Below are 20,269 nucleotides of genomic sequence, written 5' to 3'. Positions count from 1 at the left end.
TGCTCTCACTGTGATTTTCACAGTGAGAAGCACGCAAGCGCCTCTAGCGGCTGTCAATGAGACAGCCACTAGAGGTTTTGGAGGCTGGATTAACCCTCAGTATAAACATAGCAGTTTCTCTGAAACTGCTATGTTTATTAAAAAAAGGGCTAATCCTAGAGGGACCTGGCACCCAGACCACCTCATTAAGCTGAAGTGGTCTGGGTGCCTAGAGTGGTCCTTTAATGTTCCAAGTAATACTTTTTCTCTCAGAAACTGCAGGATTTATAAACCAGAAAGAGATCAATTACAAGGAAATATGCTGATGCAACACGGTTTGGTTATATGTCAGTGTTATTCACTGAAGTGAGAATTATTATGAGTTTAAAGTGAATTTCAAATTAAAGGCCAAACTGGAAAAATGGCCTTGGGACTCACTGTTTGTGTTCAACTTCTCAAAATGGTTTGACATGGAAACGGGAGATGGTACCAATAGCCTGGCAACACCATATGCACTGCAATGGGCTTATATGTTTATGCTTTAGATGCTAACTGTGTCCCTTTAAGTGTTTTTTTTTTATTCACTAATGTATAGTAACACTTTTTATTTATTTAAATATTTATCTGTTCTTGAAGGTTTGCTCTTTTGCTACCCCTAAATTTGCATCCCGCAACCCTGCATGGGAACGTGAAAGTTATATTTTTCATATAGCGAATATATCTCTGTTTTCTATTTCCTTTCTTACCTTTACATTGTATCCTTTTTACCCCTCATATTCTAGATTTTCCACAGGTTCTCTTATTTTCACAGAATACTTTTTTAAAATCTAGACGCCTTCACTAGACACAAACTTAGAAAAAACTCTAGAGCTCCATTTATATTATATTTACTTTATATTTTAAAATATTTAACAATTCTAAAATATAAAAAGTCTTATTTGTCATCGTGTCTGATTAGTAACTGTTGCTCTAAATCACATGTTGCATTTTTCTCATCTTCCCTATGATGAGTGCTGATTGCATCCATGACCTCAATTTTGTTGTCCTTGGGTTGTGTATTCGACCATAATGTAAAGAAAGAGTAAGACATGCCACCTGACATGCTGTAATTAAAGAAAAGCATGTTAAAATAATTTCCATAATCAGTACTTTTATCCAACAAAAAATAAATAAAATTGGAAAACATGGGGAAGAAAATAAAAGAAAATGGCCATCCTACCAGGCTTTGAATGTAAAAGATGCTGTGAATTATTTTAAAATGTACTAAATATATATATATACTAAATGTATGTATTATCTTACTTCCAAATGTCTAGTGTATCAATATGTGTTTATTTATATTGCAAGAGCAAAGATATATAACATAGGGTAGCATTTGGGGCCAAAAACTTTTAAGATTCACATGCAAAATGTTATTTACTTATTGTGACGGACTGCCTGGCACCCCGACCGGGTACCTCCGTCAATCGCTGCTTCCTAGTAATCTTTGAGTACCATAAGCACAGCACTGGAACACCATAACCATCGTAAACCCCACAAACTAATGCAGCTTGGTTGGGGTCTCGCTGTTCTCCACCCACCCTGGACCCAAGACCAGGATTCAGCTTCCAGTGGGTAGACCTCTCCTAGTCCAGAGAGCGAAGCAGGATGCTCTTACAAGAGCAACCGTTGTGATTCAAGTGAGTATAGTGATTATAGCAATCCCCACAGTGAATATTGCTCTCCAATCCCCCAAACATGAGGGAGGGTTCATAAGCTTGTATTTCATGGAATAAACAAAAGATATTTCAAATACCAGGAACCTTGTTCTAGTAAAACCACACATTTTAGCATACATGCTTCTTCTCATGTAAAAAAATATCCTTGAATAGCATGAAATACCCTTAAAGGACCACTCTAGTGCCAGGAAAACATACTCGTTTTCCTGGCACTAGAGTGCCCTGAGGGTGCCCCCACCCTCAGGGTCTCCCTCCCGCCGGGCTCTGGAAAGGGGAAAGGGGTAAAAACTTACCTTTTTCCAGCGGTGGGCGGAGAGCTCTCCTCCTCCGATCCTCCTCTTCTCCTCCCCGTCGGCTGAATGCGCACGCGCGGCAAGAGCTGCGCGCGCATTCAGCCGGTCACATAGGAAAGCATTCATAATGCTTTCCTATGGACGCTTGCGTGCTCTCACTGTGATTTTCACAGTGAGAATCACGCAAGCGCCTCTAGCGGCTGTCAGTGAGACAGCCACTAGAGGAAATAGGGGAAGGCTTAACCCATTCACAAACATAGCAGTTTCTCTGAAACTGCTATGTTTATGAAAAAAATGGGTTAACCCTAGAAGGACCTGGCACCCAGACCACTTCATTAAGCTGAAGTGGTCTGGGTGCCTAGAGTAGTCCTTTAATTACTATCATGCTGTAAAAAGATACATGCAATGGTCCTGTTATAGCATGAGGCCTATATTTAACAGATTGACAGAATCTCTAAAGGTTTTGTATGAATGTAATCTAGTGGATTAATTGAGGATGTGTAATAAGGTTTGCTTTTAATTTATAATATGCAAATCTCCATCCTCATATTGCCTCTTTTCACATTTTGATCTCTCCTTCTACAACACTTGGTCAACCACCTAATCCCGTCTTCTTGCCTTATGGCCCCAATCAATAACTTTGAGTCATCTTTTGCAAATCACTAATTCAGAGGCAGGTAAGCAATATTTAATATAAAAGATATGTGCATTTTCCTGAGAACAAAATATAATACATATATTAAATGAAGCACCCGAGGCACCAAAACCACTATAGCTCATTCAATGCTTCTTTTGTTACTGCCCACCATTTGACATCTAAAGGGGAACGACTAAAAGATTCATAGCACCAGAAGTAATAAAATAAGCAGTAGAGGTCATGGTGCTTAGAAAACTATTAAAGAGACAGTGTAAGCACCTAACATCATATTACTGAAGTAGTTATGGTGCAAGGATCCTGTCCCTGTAGCCTTTCAAACGCCTTATAAATGCAGCGTTTAAAATATTTTATTTTAGAGATGTATACCTTTTTATTTAAATGTAGGGCTGCCTTCTTGTGCTGTCAGTTTACCACATAGAATACTCTTCTTTGCTTGCAATATAAATTTTGTGCAACATTTGCATCTGGTATCAGGACAGCATGCTAACCCCAGACAAACAGAACAGACTTCTTATGGCTGGGTTTCTGTCAAACACAGTGTCAACATTGCTACTGCCTGGCTCTCAGGTAATTTTACTAATTCCCTGATACAGACAAAACATAAAGCAGCTCTGATTTTTTTTTTAACTGTGCTCTTCCTAGGCATAGCCATAGGGATTTCCTTTAAATGTAAAGTGTACAATATAATGCTAACGCTATTTAAAGCTATTTAAAACATTGAATTAAATGGAATTCAGGTTCTGTGAAAAGTTAACCAAGTAGTTAAATCAGGGCGATCCCATAAAAAGATAAAAATGCAAAAACAGATGATTGAAATGTAATCTAAGGATGTGTCTAACACAAGGAATGTTAAATAATTATTATCAAAGGACAGAGGGCTTTTAACTTAATACGTTGGTTTTTGCGAATGTCTGTTTTACTGTTTTTGCGAATGTCTGTTTTACTGTGAGTAATCCATATACATCCGTGTTAAAATATTTTTTCTCCCATATGCACACATATATACCCACAACAAATATACAAGTACATGCATTAATGAGTGATTATAGGTCAAACATAGGTTAAATATTATCAATATAGGCTGCATTGAAACACTAAACATAAGCAGTACAAAAGACAAAAAAAACAAAAAAAAACTTACCAAATATTTAAACCTATAAAGTTTAACCAAGAAAAAGTGTAATCTCCTCCAATGATAATACCGATATAGGCAACGAATACATTCTAAAAAACAAAATACATACATTAAATAAATCCATTTTAAAAAGTGTGTATCAATACAAAATGTAAAATGCAATATTAAATGAAAGTAGTAAATAGTAGTTGAGTAGTAAGTAGTAAGCAGTGCTTAGCTCAGCGGAGGAAACAGAAGCTCATTAGGAGTTGAGGTGGGCGCACTGCAATCCCCAGGTAAGTTATCAAAAACTGTTCACAAATATTTTCACTGCTCACCCACTACAACATAACAACTACAGCAGGCGAGTTCCACGAAGAATATAGTGTATATATGCTCCTTTAAATTATGTTATCATTCTCATGCTTACCTGCTTAAGGCCCTGAAAGTCATTCTCACATTGCACTTTTAATGTGCCCAGGTTAGAGTATGTGATAGTAGTTATTCAGTTACTGTTTAAACCTGACACTTTGGGCCCCATTGTTGAGATAAGAGATTGGTCTCACCAAACCTAACATCTTTAATTGTTTTGGATGGATTCCTGATAACTAAACTCTTGGCTTTGGACTTTTACATTGCTGCTTGGACTGTCCCTTCATATTCACTCGATCTCATGGCTTCTAACCTTAGACTCTAATTTAAGTTTAAATGTAATAGGCATGAACACAGAAGATACCTAACTTGTGGCATCATGTCACATATTACTACCTTTCAATCTGGCTTCAATCTTTCTTTGTACAGGATCATATCCCATGTTTCATCTAAAACTTTACTTTTTAACTGATCCCTGAGGTTTACAATATGTGGGCCAAATTCAGATTCAAAGAACATGGGTTATCATTCATAAATATCATGCAATCTATTTGTCATGGGTATACACTGGAAACCTCCTCAGATTAATCCAGCTCTGAGACATAGGAAATTATCAGCCTAATCTAAGTGGATCTACCTCTTGGATACGCCAGACCCTAAGGGTTTAAATGAACAAGTGGACGCATCTTGGGTCTGAGTTTAAGGTATTTTTACTTTCCTGTTTTTGTTTATTTCTATATACACTTCAGATCCTTGCTTTTGTACCTATAACGGGGTAATTTAGTTCATATATGGCTTTGTATTATTATTATAATTAGTCCACAAATATGTAATAATAAATTACTGCTGCTCTATTATTTTGTAGTAGTTGTACTAACAATGCAAACTCCATTTTGCTAATAAGAAACTCTATTTCATGAAGATTGACCTGTCACATGAGCTATGCTTAATAAAAATATGTGGCGTGAGTCACATAATAAATGTTGAAATAAACTCTATGTTCGGGCCCTGTTTTAGCCAATTGTCATTAGAAAATTAGAACCAATTAGGATAGCAAATATTCTTGGCACTTCTGTAAACTTAGTAGGTATTTCAATGCTTAAAATTTACTGTTCTATAATGATTTTTAAATTAACTTTGAAACTGTCATATTGCAATATTACTTAACAGATCAGCCCATAAAGAGTTAACATTTGTTTGCATTACTTGGTCTGGCTTCATTTTATTTTCCACCTAGAACAAACTGTAATTAGACTGTATATCGCAAGTGAGCTCCTCTCTCTTTTTCCACTTTGCCACTAGACAACTGTCATTGAAAAAGTCCATTAGAGACAAAATGCATGAGCTGCTGTCCAAGTGGCCCAAATTAAATTACAGCGCACACATAAAAATACACTAATAGTCTCATAAGACTACTTAATTCGCCTATCTAAGAAGACAAAATATGGGGATTCAGTTCCACCATATGGCCATGTTGTGTTGAGCCCACCACTACCTCACAGTACTATAATATCGGTGGGTCCTACACTGAATCCAAATGTGGGATATAAATAAATAGTTCTAAATTAGCTAAAGTGTATTAATTAATATATTGTAAGAACATTTTGAGTATACCAAAGTAATGTGATCGCAGCAATTAAAAACAGTGTCTTAATCCACCAATCAGAGAGTTATGAGTCAAATTACACAGCGTGGGAAAATTCCAAAGAACTTTCCCACGCTGTGTAAAATGACACAGAGCACTCTGATTGGTGGATTTCAAACCAACCATTCAGAGTGCTGTGACAGGTAAATGTAGAGACTTACATGTCAGTCTCTTCATTTACCTGTCAGAGTACTCTGATTGGATGGCTTAAACCCACCAATCAGAGTGCTCTGAACCTAATTGTAGGGCGGGGCAAGACTTTATAAACCTTCCCCCGCTCTGCAGAGCTCAGTCTGCATGGAGCCCCCCCGGGTGAAGATGGATTATTATTATTTTGCACTAGTTTTTTTTTTTTTTTATTGCGTCGGTTATTATGGATTTTTATTTGGCCTTTTTTGGGGCTGAAAAAAAGGAGATTTTAGAAGAAAGAAAACATCAAATGGTAAGTTTATTTTTATTTTTACAGGTACTTAGTTAAAGGTCCCTCCTCATTATTTTTAGGGTGAGGAGGGTAGGTAGGGGTTTCATTTTTTTGGGGAGGGGGTGACTAGGGGTTTGGGGACCCCTAGTCACCTGGGGGGAGGGGGGTTTGTATTTAGGGCCCCCACCCGCTGCTCAGGGGTGGGGGCCAGGGGGGAGGACATTAGGTCCCCCCCAATTTGTATTTAGGGCCCCCACCCTCCGCTCGGGGTGGGGGCCAGGGGGGAGGACATTAGACCCCCCAATTTGTATTTAGGGCCCCCACCTACCGCTCAGGAGTGGGTGCCGGGGGGGAGGACAATAGGTCCCCCCCCTTATTCTTGTTTAGGGCCCCCACCCACCGTTTAGGGGTGGGGGCCAGGGGGGAGGACATTAGGTCCCCCCCTTATTCTTATAAAGATAAAGTAATCCAGGAGCTTAAAAATGTGAATAAGATATCAGATAATGCAGCTATAAAATATCAGACAAGTATTGCAGTATAATAAACGAGAATATCAACATAAATGCAATATAAAACTTCAAAAAAGTGATATAGTTAGAATAATCCAAATACTCTTAGATCATCAAAAGAAGAGAAAATCAATATATAATGCCTTAATCCTATATAGCAGCAATGGATAAAAGTCTGAATGAAAAGTCCAAATTGTAAATGAATCAGTCCTAGCGTGCAAACAACCAAATATTGCACAGAAAGTGATGAATATGTATCATAAAACACCTTTGATCTGCTAGGAAATATATAGAGGTATTTATGAATTACTCTAATTTCATATAAAAAGAGGAGGAAAGATAAAAATGAGCATACACCAGCATATAAACTCTAGGCTTGTTAGTATCAAGAACTGACAGCCTAATAAACAGTCTTTCATCTGAGAAGTCTGGGCTGACTGCAAGAAAACTGCAACTGTAGTATCAAAAATAGATGTACAAATTAAATCGTATTGATACTTAAAATTAAGTCCGTCTAAAACAAAGATGACTTGTAGAAAATTATGGTTTGTAAAAAAGGAAAAATACTTTATTATTAAAAATCCGTATTAATAATCAAAACATCAAAATACTGCATAAATAATATGCTATCAAACTGTTCCGAGATGGGAGAAAGTAAAAGGACCATAAAACCTGTTCAGTCTTTCTGGATGGCTGTGGTTGATGATCTTCTCCTTCCAAATCGATATTGCAGCAGCCGGTGAGGACGGCATCCGCGTTCTTTGAAAGATCACCTCCGACCTCACATCGAGGGGTGAATCTCCAGAGTGACGTCAGGCAACAGTTGTAGAATGTCGAGTCATACTTTCTCCAACAGTTCTCTTTGCAAAGATTACAGCCTTACGCGTTTCATAGGGTACTGCCCTATTTCGTCAGAGGCGCCAAAAATAGGGCCCCACTCAGGGGTGGGGGCCAAAGGGGAGGATATTAGGTCCCCCCAATTTGTATTTAGGGCCCCCACCCGCTGCTCGGGGGGGGCCAGGGGGGAGGACATTAGGTCTCCCCCGATTTTTATTTAGGGCCCCCACCAGCCGCTCAGGGGTGGGGGCTGGTGGGGAGGACAATAGGTACTCCCCCCTTTTTTTACTTTAGGGCCCCCACCCGCCGCTCAGGGAGGGGGGACCCTTTTTTTTTTTTTTTAACAGTGAGCAGCCACAGGCTGTTTAATAGACATGCCCCTACTCGCGGTATAGCGAGTAGGGGCAAAATTTACTAATACTAAGTAATTTTTACTTAGTATTAGTAAATTTGGCCGAAAGACCAATTGAAGTCATTCAGCCTTTTGGTAGATAACTCCCTAATACCGTGGGAATTAGGCAGTTGTCTACCAAGTGGCTGCAAGAACAGTTCCGAAGTGTCTAAGTTCTGAAGTGCTGAAGTGCCGAAGTGTTCAAGTGGCGAAGTGCCGAAGTTGCCGACGTTCCCAAGTGTCGAAGTGCCGAATTGACGAAGTCCCGAATTGACGCAGTCCCGAATTTTGGAATGCCGAACCGAGCCGAATATTTTCCCCAATGCACATGCCTATCGAGCAGTCCCCGCACCAAGGAAAGAGAAATAAGGCTGTCGGTCAACTCTATATTAAGATACATAGTTGCAACACTAGTAAAGACTTAGTTACAGTATCGCAAAAAGAGACATGCAATTATAACATTTAACAGAACTAAAATATATGAAGGTGTTTACCTTGGATTCCCACACATACTGCACAAATACAATCTGGTTGTGTTGCATCAAGTAAAAACCACTAATAGAGCATTTAATATATATACTATAAAAACCCTAAATGGATATTTAGGAGTTAAAACCCTTTATTTCCTTTGGAGAAAACAGTATAGTGAGGTTTTTTTTTATTTTAATCCCATGTAGGGATAGAGATCCCCAGGTGGGTTTCCAAAAGGCTTCACACCTCAGGAGTTGAATGTCCCAATTTGGGGAGATGGGCACATGATCAATTCCCATGAATCGAAGGGAAGAGAGATTATGTCCTGATTCCAAAAAGTGACGGGCAACAAGAGTGCCAGCTGTGCCATTCAGTAGTGCCCTGCGGAAAGCGGATCTGTGACCCTGCATGTGTTCTCTAAGGTCATTTGCGGTTTTGCCCACATAGGTGAGGCCACGTGGGCATATGATCCTATAAACCACATATGAGGAAACTGCTGACACTGCTACCTGAGGTTGATACTACTTTAGAGAGGGTTTCTTTAAAATTGGAATTATATAATTCAGGTACAATATATGCACTTTAATACATGTTTGTATTTCCAATATAGAAAGTTATCTTTTAAAAAAAAAATTTAACAGTGATTTAAATAAAGTTTATTGATATAACTGATTTTTAATGTAATTATACATTTAATGAATGCACTGTAATTGTACTAAAGATACTGTGATGGTTTGAATGGGTTGTTTGTTACACTCCGTTATATGCCTCCACTATGTGAGCGTGATCGCTCATTGTAGTCTGTCGGATCAGGTGGTCTAGTACGGCATAGAACATCAATAAAGTTATTTGCGTTCCAGGCTGGTTGTGCACGCATGCGCGGTGACGTTATCGTAACGTCTGCCATAATGCGCATGCACGCACGAACGAAAGCAGCGCGAATTTGGACATTTAAGAAGTCGGAACAGCTGAGGAAACACAGCTCTTTGAAAAGTCCACTGGACGAAACGCATTGAGCGGAAGAGAAGATTTTACAACTTTACTACTCATCTTTGCCTGGTTCATCTTCCTGTATATTAATATCAAACTACAGTAATGCCTCGTTTCCACTGAGCGGATCGGTTCGGTTCAGTTCGGTACGGTTCGCTATTTTGGGTGTTTCCATTATGAAAGTGGTCCATACAAGCGAACCGTACCGATCCATTCAGGGCCCTGCTTCAGATGTAGGGCCATAGAAAATGGAACGGTTCGGTTAGGGCGGATCTACTATACAATCCATTGATTGGTGGACAGGAAGAGCATTTTTTCTAAACCCTGCATGGCCCTGAAGGTCTGACTTGCAGTGGAAACGCTCACCAGAATGGGCTGGTCCATTCTAAACCTTCCAAACTGTACCAACCCGAACCGATCCGCTCAGTGGAAACGAGGCATTAGAACTAATTTTAACAGGTATATATATTTTTTTTAAATTTACAAAAGAATATATATATTTTTTCAAATTTATTTATTGATTATTTTTAATATATATATATATATATAATTAACATCATTGTAAGTGTATTTTAATATTTATATATAATTTTATATATATATATATATATATATATATATATATTAAAAATAATCAATAAATAAATTGGAAAAAATATATATATTCTTTTGTAAATTTAAAAAAAATATATATATTAAAATACACTTAGAATAATGGTTCATGGATGTGTATATAAAAGTACTTGGCTTATTACACACAATAAACAAGATCCAGCACACTCAGTAGGACCTGCCAAATATGGGGTACATTGACGTTGTGGCAGGCTTATGCAATGTATAATCATATAATGCAACTAAACCCCCATTATTTAGGTGTTTAAAAAAAAAAAAAAAACTAATACAATCGGTCAACATTGAAGTTGCTGTTTAGTGGATAGGTGAGTGCACTGGATCTTGTGTATTGTATAAATTGGCCCCCAGCAGCAACCCATTTATGTATGCTCAGGTGAGTGCAGCCCCCTGGTTTCATAATATAGATATATAGATATGATCTAAGTACTTTTTATTTGATTTATAAATGGTTTTATAACTTTTATTGACTATTTAATTTTATTTTTTTTACAGGCATGAGGGGAACAGGCTGAGAGTTCAGGCAGTCCACCTGCAGGCACTGTATAAGCTGGCTATTCTGGCCATGTGATCGCAAAGGACCCCACGATCACATGACCCTTGAGGGCCGGATCGGGCAGAGGGGGTCTTCCAGAGCAGACATACCCCAGGATCGTGCCCTGGACGGCGTGGACGTTCTAGGCGTGTAGAGCCACCCCAAAAAGGACGGCATAGAACGCCCGCCGTCCTTAAGGGGTTAAATTAAACAATTAACATCACAGGACGATTTAGCAAAACAATTGCAGGTGCTCTTAAACTGTTAAATAAGGTGCAACCTCCATGCCAACCAATAGAACATCTCTCAATATATAGCAGTTTGGATCCAAAAATCTGGCCTGTTTTGCCTTGATAAATCTTTATTTTTGCTTTTTAGACAACAAGAAATTGTTCATATTGTGTATTCGTAAATTGACAACTGGATTGGATGAGTGAGATGGATTATTTGTATCCTGCACTGCTGTTTTGGTATGCATTTTGGAAACTGTCTGTTAAATATACTGCACGTTTTACATGGCAGTATGCTCACCATAACTACAATACACTTTACTCAGACTTTTTGCTGAAAAATTTGTGACAAGTATATATATTCTGATACCTGCTTATTTTAAGCTTTCTAAGTAGCTTATAGCTATAAATATGTATTTTATTCAACATTAAAAACTTAGAATGTTGATAAAAAAAAACACTTAGAATATTGCTAAAAAAAAAATTGGGTGTATCATATGGATAATTGTGTTTTTCCCCACTTACCTTGAGAGCACCAACAACATTAGTTGTAAGAGCTGAAGTATAGTAACTGCACAGCACAACTGAATATAGCAGGATAAATCTGTGGTGGACCAAAAAAGGAGTACATGAGAATAAAGCATCGGACAGCTGGAATTAAAACAGTATGCTCAGACCAAACAATTCAGACATGTTTTTAGTAAATGTGCCAACAGCCATCTAGCCGAAGAGATTTACTGCCAGGTATTTGAAAACAGTCCTAATCAGCCGACATTACCATTTCAGTAAGTATTTTCTACATACACAAAAAGAGCATTTTGTTGTACAAATGATAAAAAAAATGCAGATAATCTCTTTACATTGCTACAATGATTAGTACATGTGTAGCAATGTCTACTTACCCCATCAAGCAGGAAAGGATGAATTGTGCAGTAAAATAGATATTTGTCCATTCACTAAAACTGACAGCCTGCAATAAGAAGAAGGAAATTTATTGTCTATGTACGCAACATTTCCAGGTATTACTGTGTTTTAACACTCGCCATATTTTCTGATTCTAGTGCAGGCATAGGCAACCTTCGGCACTCCAGATGTTTTGGACTACACCTCCCATGATGATTTGCCAGCATTATGGGTGTAAGAGCATTAAGGGGGATGTAGTCAACAACAGCTGGAGTGCCGAAGGTTGCCTATCCCTGTTCTAGTCAATGTGTATATCTTAGAGGTCCATTGTCTCATTTTACTTTCTTATAAAATATATTAGCTTAAGGTTCTAATAATTTGTGTTCTGTTGCCTGTATCTGTCGTAAGTATTCTGTTCTACAGTGGTGTCCTGGAAGAAATCCATAGCTGGAATAAACAGCAGTACTTTCATACACTATAAGGACCTTTTCTATTCCAGCCTGCCTGTGCCTCAGTGCACAAAGCAAGGACCATAAGGACATGGTTGGATGAGCTTGGGATTATGAACTTGAGTAGGGATTAGAAGGAATGGAATGAGGATCATGTGGTCACGCCCAGGAAGTAGTTAGCGCGGGACGCTAGCAGGCAATGGCGGAGGTCGGAGGAGCTGCCTGAGAGAGCACGAGAGCAGGACAATGCACGAGAGCGCCTGATAGCACTCGACAAAGCTCTGGAATAGCTCACTTTACATCTGTCAGGGTACCTGAGGTCTCTACCTCCGAAAGAGGTAGAGACTTAGCCGTTCATCCATCCGGACGGTCTGATTTCCCCCTTCCTCGCGGTTTATCCGGTCATGCAAAGCCGGCCGCGAGGGAGTGACTCCCTTTTATAGCATGACGTCCGGAAGTCGACGTCAGGACGCCAACCCGGAACGACCTGTCACTCAATTGCTTCAGGACCAATCAGGACGCCTCGGAGGCGTGTTTACTTATCTGAACAGGGCATTTAACAGTGCTTCTTTCATTAGCTCATTGCCCTGTCGTGGTTCTAGTTTGTTCTAGTCACTCAGTGCTCGTGTATTCTAGTTATCCCTTTTGGTTTTGACCCGGCTTGTTTGCTCTACTCTGCTTATCTCTGTTACCCTTGATTCGGCTTGTCTCTCGCTTACCTGTCTTCTGTTACCCTCGACCTCGGCTTGTCTTTGACCATTCTCTACTGTACTACTTACGTTAGTCCGGCCATTCTAAGGTCCGGTATACGTATCTGGCTACTGTTTGTACTCTGCGTGTTGGATCCCTGTCCCGATCCTGACATTATGACAGGGCCAATGGATCCTGCAAGTACAAACAGTCAGCTTGCTTCTCCTGATCCTAGGTTTGAAGCCATGGATCACAGAATGGATCAGATGGCGCTAGCGCTACAGGCATTATTATCTCGTGCCAATAACCCACCAGAGGAGATACGTACTACTCCTATCTCTCCTGTAAGTTCAGGCCTAGAGGTAGCCACAGTAGGTGCTTCTTCTCGCATTACCCCACCAGTACGTTATGGTGGGGCTCCTGAGAAATGTTGTGGTTTTTTAAACCAAATTAGCATCCACTTTGAATTGCAACCTCGCTCCTATCCTACAGATAGGGCAAAGGTAGGATTTATTATCACCTTACTCATTGAGAAGGCTCTGAGATGGGCCAACCCATTATGGGAGAACGATAACCCGTTAGTATATAACTATAACGCATTTGTAGCTGCTTTTAGAAGAACGTTTGACCCTCCAGGTAGAAAGGTTAATGCAGCCAGATCACTGTTGCGCCTGAGACAGGAGAACCGAACACTTGTGGATTATGCACTAGAGTTCAGGTCTCTGGCGTCAGAGGTCAAGTGGAATGAGCAGGCGTATATGGATGTATTTTTGAATGGGCTATCAGATGTAATCCTTGACGAGGTTGCTACTAGAGAACTTCCTGAAAATCTAGAGGATTTAATTTCATTCATTTCTCGTATAGATGAACGTTTAAGAGAGAGACAGAACACTCGAGAAAGGAACCGGAGACCTTCCTTTAGGTTAGCCCCCGCATTTCCCAGCCCTGACTCCACGGTCTCTCTGCTTCCTGAACCTATGCAGATAGGCTATACCCACCTCTCTGAGGAGGAGAGACAGCACAGGAGAAGGGAGGGGTTATGTATGTATTGTGGAGCCAGAGGTCATTTACTCTCGAACTGTTCTAACCGCCCGGGAAACGCTCGCACCTAAGTTTCTCTAGAGGACAGGCCTTGGGTGTTTCTATTTTGTCCTCTACTCCTAATTATAAAGATCACAGGCTTCTGCTACCAGTTTCCTTAACTTGGGAGAAGGAAGTAGTAAAGGCTATGGCGTTGATAGATTCCGGAGCTGCTGAGAATTTTATCGACCAAGCCTTTGCCACTAAACACAATTTCCCATCCCAGTTAAGGGAGACACCCTTGGCCGTTGAGGCCATAGATGGTAGACCACTACTGGACCCTGTTATCTTTCGTGAGACCATACCCATTAACTTAAATGTTGGTATCCTACATGTGGAGAATTTATCTCTTATGCTCATTTCGTCCCCTTCTGTTCCCATAGTTCTGGGGTATCCATGGTTGAAGAGACATAACCCTATTATCGATTGGGAATTAGGGGAGATACTCTCGTGGGGCCAGAACTGCCAGGAGAGGTGTTTACGCAAGGTTTCTCCATTGGCTAATATTAACACACATGGTAGTTCTACTCAGTCCACAGAAAAGCAGATACCGTTCCTGTACCAAGACTTAAAGGCAGTATTCGACAAGAAGAATGACGATTCTTTACCTCCACACAGGTCATTTGATTGTAAAATTAAGCTTCTACCTGGGATTATGCCCCCGAGGGGTAATGTATATCCTTTATCTGTTCAGGAGAACTCTGTTCTAGAGGAATATATTCGTGAGAATTTAGAGAAGGGATTCATTAGGAGGTCTTCTTCCCCTGCCGGGGCTGGGTTCTTTTTCGTTAAGAAAAAGGATGGCACGCTGAGACCTTGTATTGATTACCGAGGCTTGAATAAAATAACTATCAGAAATGCGTATCCTATCCCATTGATTACCGAGTTGTTTGATCGTCTTAAGGGCTCCAAAATCTTCACCAAGTTAGATCTCAGAGGGGCATATAATTTGGTGAGAATCCAGCATGGACACGAGTGGATGACGGCGTTCAATACCCGGTATGGCCACTATGAATACACAGTTATGCCGTTTGGACTTTGCAATGCTCCTGCAGTATTTCAAGATTTGATTAATGAGGTACTTAGGGAGTTTCAACATGATTGTGTTATTGTCTACCTGGACGACATACTGATACACTCTAGGGAGATTGAGACTCACCATAGACAAGTCAGAAAGGTATTACACAAACTTCTGCAACATGGTCTATACTGTAAATTGGAGAAATGCAGCTTTGATCAGTCTCAGATAGACTTTCTTGGTTATGTGATTTCTGGGGAAGGTTTTAAAATGGACCCTGACAAACTCCAATCTATTTTAGATTGGCCTTTGCCCAAAGGACTCAAGGCTATTCAGAGGTTTATTGGTTTTTCCAACTACTATAGGCGCTTCATTAAGGGATACTCTTCTATCATTGCGCCTATTACCAATATGACCAAACAAGGGGCTGATACTAGGACCTGGTCTACGGAGGCTCTTGTTGCTTTCAAGACTCTCAAAGAACGTTTTGCTTCTGCGCCCATTCTAGTCCACCCTGATACGACTCTGCCGTTCCTACTCGAGGTCGATGCTTCTGAGACGGGAGTTGGGGCTGTTCTGTCTCAAAGGTTAGGGGTGGACAAACCGTTACACCCTTGTGGGTTCTTCTCTAAGAAATTATCTGGGCCTGAAAGCAGATATGACATCGGCGACAGGGAACTGTTAGCGGTCATTAAGTCTTTAAAGGAGTGGAGACATTTACTAGAAGGGACATTACACCCTGTTACTATTTTAACGGATCATAAGAACTTGTCTTATATTGGGGAGGCTAAGCGCTTGTCCGCCAGGCAGGCTCGTTGGTCCTTGTTCCTTACTCACTTTAATTATGTACTTACTTATAGACCTGGTTCTAAGAACTCTAAAGCCGATGCTTTGTCTCGTCAATATGAACCGTTCACTATAACTGAGCCAGTCCTTTCCTCCATAGTTCCTAAGGGTAATATCATCGCTAACACGAATCTCAGGATTCACTCTCCGTTGCTTGCCGAGATCATGAAATTTCAGCATCTTGCGCCCAAACAGACTCCTGGGGATCGACACTTCGTTCCTGCCACTCTCCAACTAGAAGTATTACGCTGTTTCCACAACAGCAAGGTGGCTGGACATCCTGGCATTCGCAAGACGTATGCTCTGATCTCTAAAGATTTCTGGTGGCCTGAGTTACGTAAAGATATTAAAGAATTCATCGGGGCATGTGAGGTTTGTACCAAGACCAAGCAACCTCATTCGCTTCCATGCGGATTTCTGCACCCTTTAGAGGTTCCTGAAAAGCCATGGTCCTGTTTGGCTATGGACTTCATTGTTGATTTGCCTGCCTCTAAAAAGCAGACTGTTATTCTCACTGTGGTGGACAGATTTACTAAGATGGCTCACTTCATTCCCTTACCTAAACTCCCATCTTCGCCCGAATTAGCGGAGATATTCGCTAGGGAGATTTTCCGTTTACATGGGATACCTTCCCAAATTGTATCTGACAGAGGTTCCCAATTTGTTTCCCGTTTTTGGAGATCCTTCTGCTCTCAACTAGGCATCAAATTGAATTTCTCTTCTGCCTACCATCCTCAGTCCAATGGAGCTGCTGAACGCACCAACCAAAAGGTTGAACAATATTTACGTTGTTTCGTTTCTGAACACCAGGACGATTGGGTCGGTTTGATTCCTTGGGCGGAGTTTGCTCACAACAATCTCGTCTGTGATTCTACGCATTCTAGCCCCTTCTTCATGAATTATGGCTTTCATCCTTCCATTCTTCCTTCGGAGCTCTCTTCCCAAGGGGTACCGTCGGTGGATGTCCATGTTGCCAATTTAAGGAAGTTATGGGACCAGACTCGACAAATTCTTCTGCACAATTCTATGCTGGTTAAAAAACACGCTGACAAACGTAGAAGGGCAGCACCGGTGTTTGTTCCAGGCGATAGAGTATGGTTAAGTACTAGAAACATTCGGTTAAAAGTGCCTTCCATGAAGTTCGCTCCTCGCTATATTGCACCTTACAGGGTACTGACTCAAATTAACCCAGTTGCGTATCGTCTAGCTTTGCCTAATGCCTTCCGCATTCCTAACTCATTTCATGTTTCCTTGCTAAAACCACTAGTATGTAACAGATTCTCCTCCACGATCGCCCCTCCTCGCTCTGTTCAGGTGGAGGGTCAGGAGGAGTATGAAGTCAATTCCATCGTCGATTCTCGAATCTCCCGGGGGAGAGTTATGTAAAGATATTAAAGAATTCATCGGGGCATGTGAGGTTTGTACCAAGACCAAGCAACCTCATTCGCTTCCATGCGGATTTCTGCACCCTTTAGAGGTTCCTGAAAAGCCATGGTCCTGTTTGGCTATGGACTTCATTGTTGATTTGCCTGCCTCTAAAAAGCAGACTGTTATCCTCACTGTGGTGGACAGATTTACTAAGATGGCTCACTTCATTCCCTTACCTAAACTCCCATCTTCGCCCGAATTAGCGGAGATATTCGCTAGGGAGATTTTCCGTTTACATGGGATACCTTCCCAAATTGTATCTGACAGAGGTTCCCAATTTGTTTCCCGTTTTTGGAGATCCTTCTGCTCTCAACTAGGCATCAAATTGAATTTCTCTTCTGCCTACCATCCTCAGTCCAATGGAGCTGCTGAACGCACCAACCAAAAGGTTGAACAATATTTACGTTGTTTCGTTTCTGAACACCAGGACGATTGGGTCGGTTTGATTCCTTGGGCAGAGTTTGCTCACAACAATCTCGTCTGTGATTCTACGCATTCTAGCCCCTTCTTCATGAATTATGGCTTTCATCCTTCCATTCTTCCTTCGGAGCTCTCTTCCCAAGGGGTACCGTCGGTGGATGTCCATGTTGCCAATTTAAGGAAGTTATGGGACCAGACTCGACAAATTCTTCTGCACAATTCTATGCTGGTTAAAAAACACGCTGACAAACGTAGAAGGGCAGCACCGGTGTTTGTTCCAGGCGATAGAGTATGGTTAAGTACTAGAAACATTCGGTTAAAAGTGCCTTCCATGAAGTTCGCTCCTCGCTATATTGCACCTTACAGGGTACTGACTCAAATTAACCCAGTTGCGTATCGTCTAGCTTTGCCTAATGCCTTCCGCATTCCTAACTCATTTCATGTTTCCTTGCTAAAACCACTAGTATGTAACAGATTCTCCTCCACGATCGCCCCTCCTCGCTCTGTTCAGGTGGAGGGTCAGGAGGAGTATGAAGTCAATTCCATCGTCGATTCTCGAATCTCCCGGGGGAGAGTACAATATCTGGTCGATTGGAAAGGATATGGTCCTGAGGAGAGAAGTTGGGTACCTCAGGAGGAGGTTCATGCTCCCCGTCTCCGCAGGGCATTTCACTCTCGCTTCCCTTCTCGTCCTGGTGCCTTCCGCCCGGTGGGCGTATCTGAGAGGGGGGGTACTGTCAGGGTACCTGAGGTCTCTACCTCCGAAAGAGGTAGAGACTTAGCCGTTCATCCATCCGGACGGTCTGATTTCCCCCTTCCTCGCGGTTTATCCGGTCATGCAAAGCCGGCCGCGAGGGAGTGACTCCCTTTTATAGCATGACGTCCGGAAGTCGACGTCAGGACGCCAACCTGGAACGACCTGTCACTCAATTGCTTCAGGACCAATCAGGACGCCTCGGAGGCGTGTTAACTTATCTGAACAGGGCATTTAACAGTGCTTCTTTCATTAGCTCATTGCCCTGTCGTGGTTCTAGTTTGTTCTAGTCACTCAGTGCTCGTGTATTCTAGTTATCCCTTTTGGTTTTGACCCGGCTTGTTTGCTCTACTCTGCTTATCTCTGTTACCCTTGATTCGGCTTGTCTCTCGCTTACCTGTCTTCTGTTACCCTCGACCTCGGCTTGTCTTTGACCATTCTCTACTGTACTACTTACGTTAGTCCGGCCATTCTAAGGTCCGGTATACGTATCTGGCTACTGTTTGTACTCTGCGTGTTGGATCCCTGTCCCGATCCTGACAACATCCCCTATACCCGGTACCCTGCACCTTGTTCCCAGCACTCTGCTGAACGCCGCTGGTGGAGAGACACTCGGAGCTGGGAGGGGAGAAGAGAGAGGGGGTGATAAGATAGAAGAAAATAGGATGAAGAGGAGGCAAAGGATGATTCTAATCTAGTCTCAAACCATCCAGCTTTACCCTAAAACATCCCTCCCGGTATCCAGCAGCAGTAAACAAATAAAACTAACTAACTGTCTCATAAAACTCAACTGTGCTGGGGCACCTTTACGTGGCTCCTATTCCAGCTAATAGCAACAGCTTGCGACAGTTGATAACAGCCTGCAGAGGAAGAATGAGGAATTCTAAAATAAAAAAGGCAGAAGATAATAGTCCGCTTTATTTAGAACTCTTGTTAAACCGCATATAGGCCTTATTTTTACATGTGTTTGGGCCATTATTGGAGCTCATTTTGTCTCCTCTCCATTTTTTTTTTTTTTGGCTTTTTGGTAACTAATATTACTGGCTTACCATTGCAACTTACAGTGTTTGTAAAATATTATTTTGAGTTTTCTTTTCTATCTTTCTGTTGTTAAAGAAAGGTTTGAAATGAAAAACAAGAATGGGAAAAAAGTTTGTGCAAGAGGTAAAGCTAAAGAGAGGAGTAAGATAATGAAAATGTATCAAGTCATTATTTTACTCCTAATGCTAAACGACAAATCCCTGAGGAGTCTGTATTAGCATTGGGGACGCAAAAAGATTTAGATCACTCAGATAATGTGATGACCTCAGCTGAGTCTTCTTTAGTAGATGAACCAGCCGAGGTTGATAGTCAAAGAGAGGAACAGCTTACGATAGCTTCTATGAAAGAGGTAATGATTGATTTATTGAAAGACTTAAAGAGCTCAATTGTGCAGGAAATTAGAAGTGAGATTTAAAGTAGTCTCTCTTAAGTAGGAGATAAAACAACAGGAGTTTGTTGGAGAACTGGTGGACTGTGGTTGGTATTAGTTAATACCAAGTGGAAAAAAGCAGGTTTAAATTTTTTGTATTTTTTGTTTTGTATTTTATTTTTAACTTTTACCCTTTTTAATTTATTTTTCTCCTTGCTGTTTTGATTTATTTTAATTTTTTGTAACTTTTTCCCCCTTTACATATATATTTTTTTTTATTTGCTGGATATATTTAAAATTTGTCCCTTTTTTTTTTCTTCTATATTTTCTCCTTGCTGATTTTATTTAAAACATTTTCCCTCCTCCCCCCCCCCCCCTCGTGTTGTTTCTATTCCCCTCATTGTTGGTGCTGCTGCTGCTGAGCTAATTAGGGGGAGTGCCCCTTAATTTCCACCTGTGTGGGATTTGTATTGCCAA

General features: G+C 40.9%; 1 protein-coding gene across 1 annotated transcript in view; it reads right to left on the bottom strand.

The window, feature by feature from the left end:
- Window positions 1-890: 890 nt before the first annotated feature.
- LOC134611271 (nucleotide sugar transporter SLC35D2-like) overlaps window positions 891-20,269 on the bottom strand; it is a 158,032-nt gene continuing 138,653 nt past the window's right edge. Inside the window, exons 9-12 of the mRNA XM_063454962.1 lie at window positions 11,696-11,763; window positions 11,319-11,397; window positions 3,790-3,872; window positions 891-1,082 (exon numbers count right to left, since the gene is read on the bottom strand). Coding sequence (XP_063311032.1) covers window positions 914-1,082; window positions 3,790-3,872; window positions 11,319-11,397; window positions 11,696-11,763 — 399 coding nt within the window. The 3' untranslated portion in view covers window positions 891-913. The remainder of the gene's footprint in view (window positions 1,083-3,789; window positions 3,873-11,318; window positions 11,398-11,695; window positions 11,764-20,269) is intronic.

This window comes from Pelobates fuscus, chromosome 5, assembly GCF_036172605.1.
Source record: "Pelobates fuscus isolate aPelFus1 chromosome 5, aPelFus1.pri, whole genome shotgun sequence".
Classification (NCBI taxonomy): Eukaryota; Metazoa; Chordata; class Amphibia; order Anura; family Pelobatidae; genus Pelobates; species Pelobates fuscus.
Note: the sequence above shows the minus strand (reverse complement) of the source record. Positions and strands in the feature narration are given on the sequence as shown.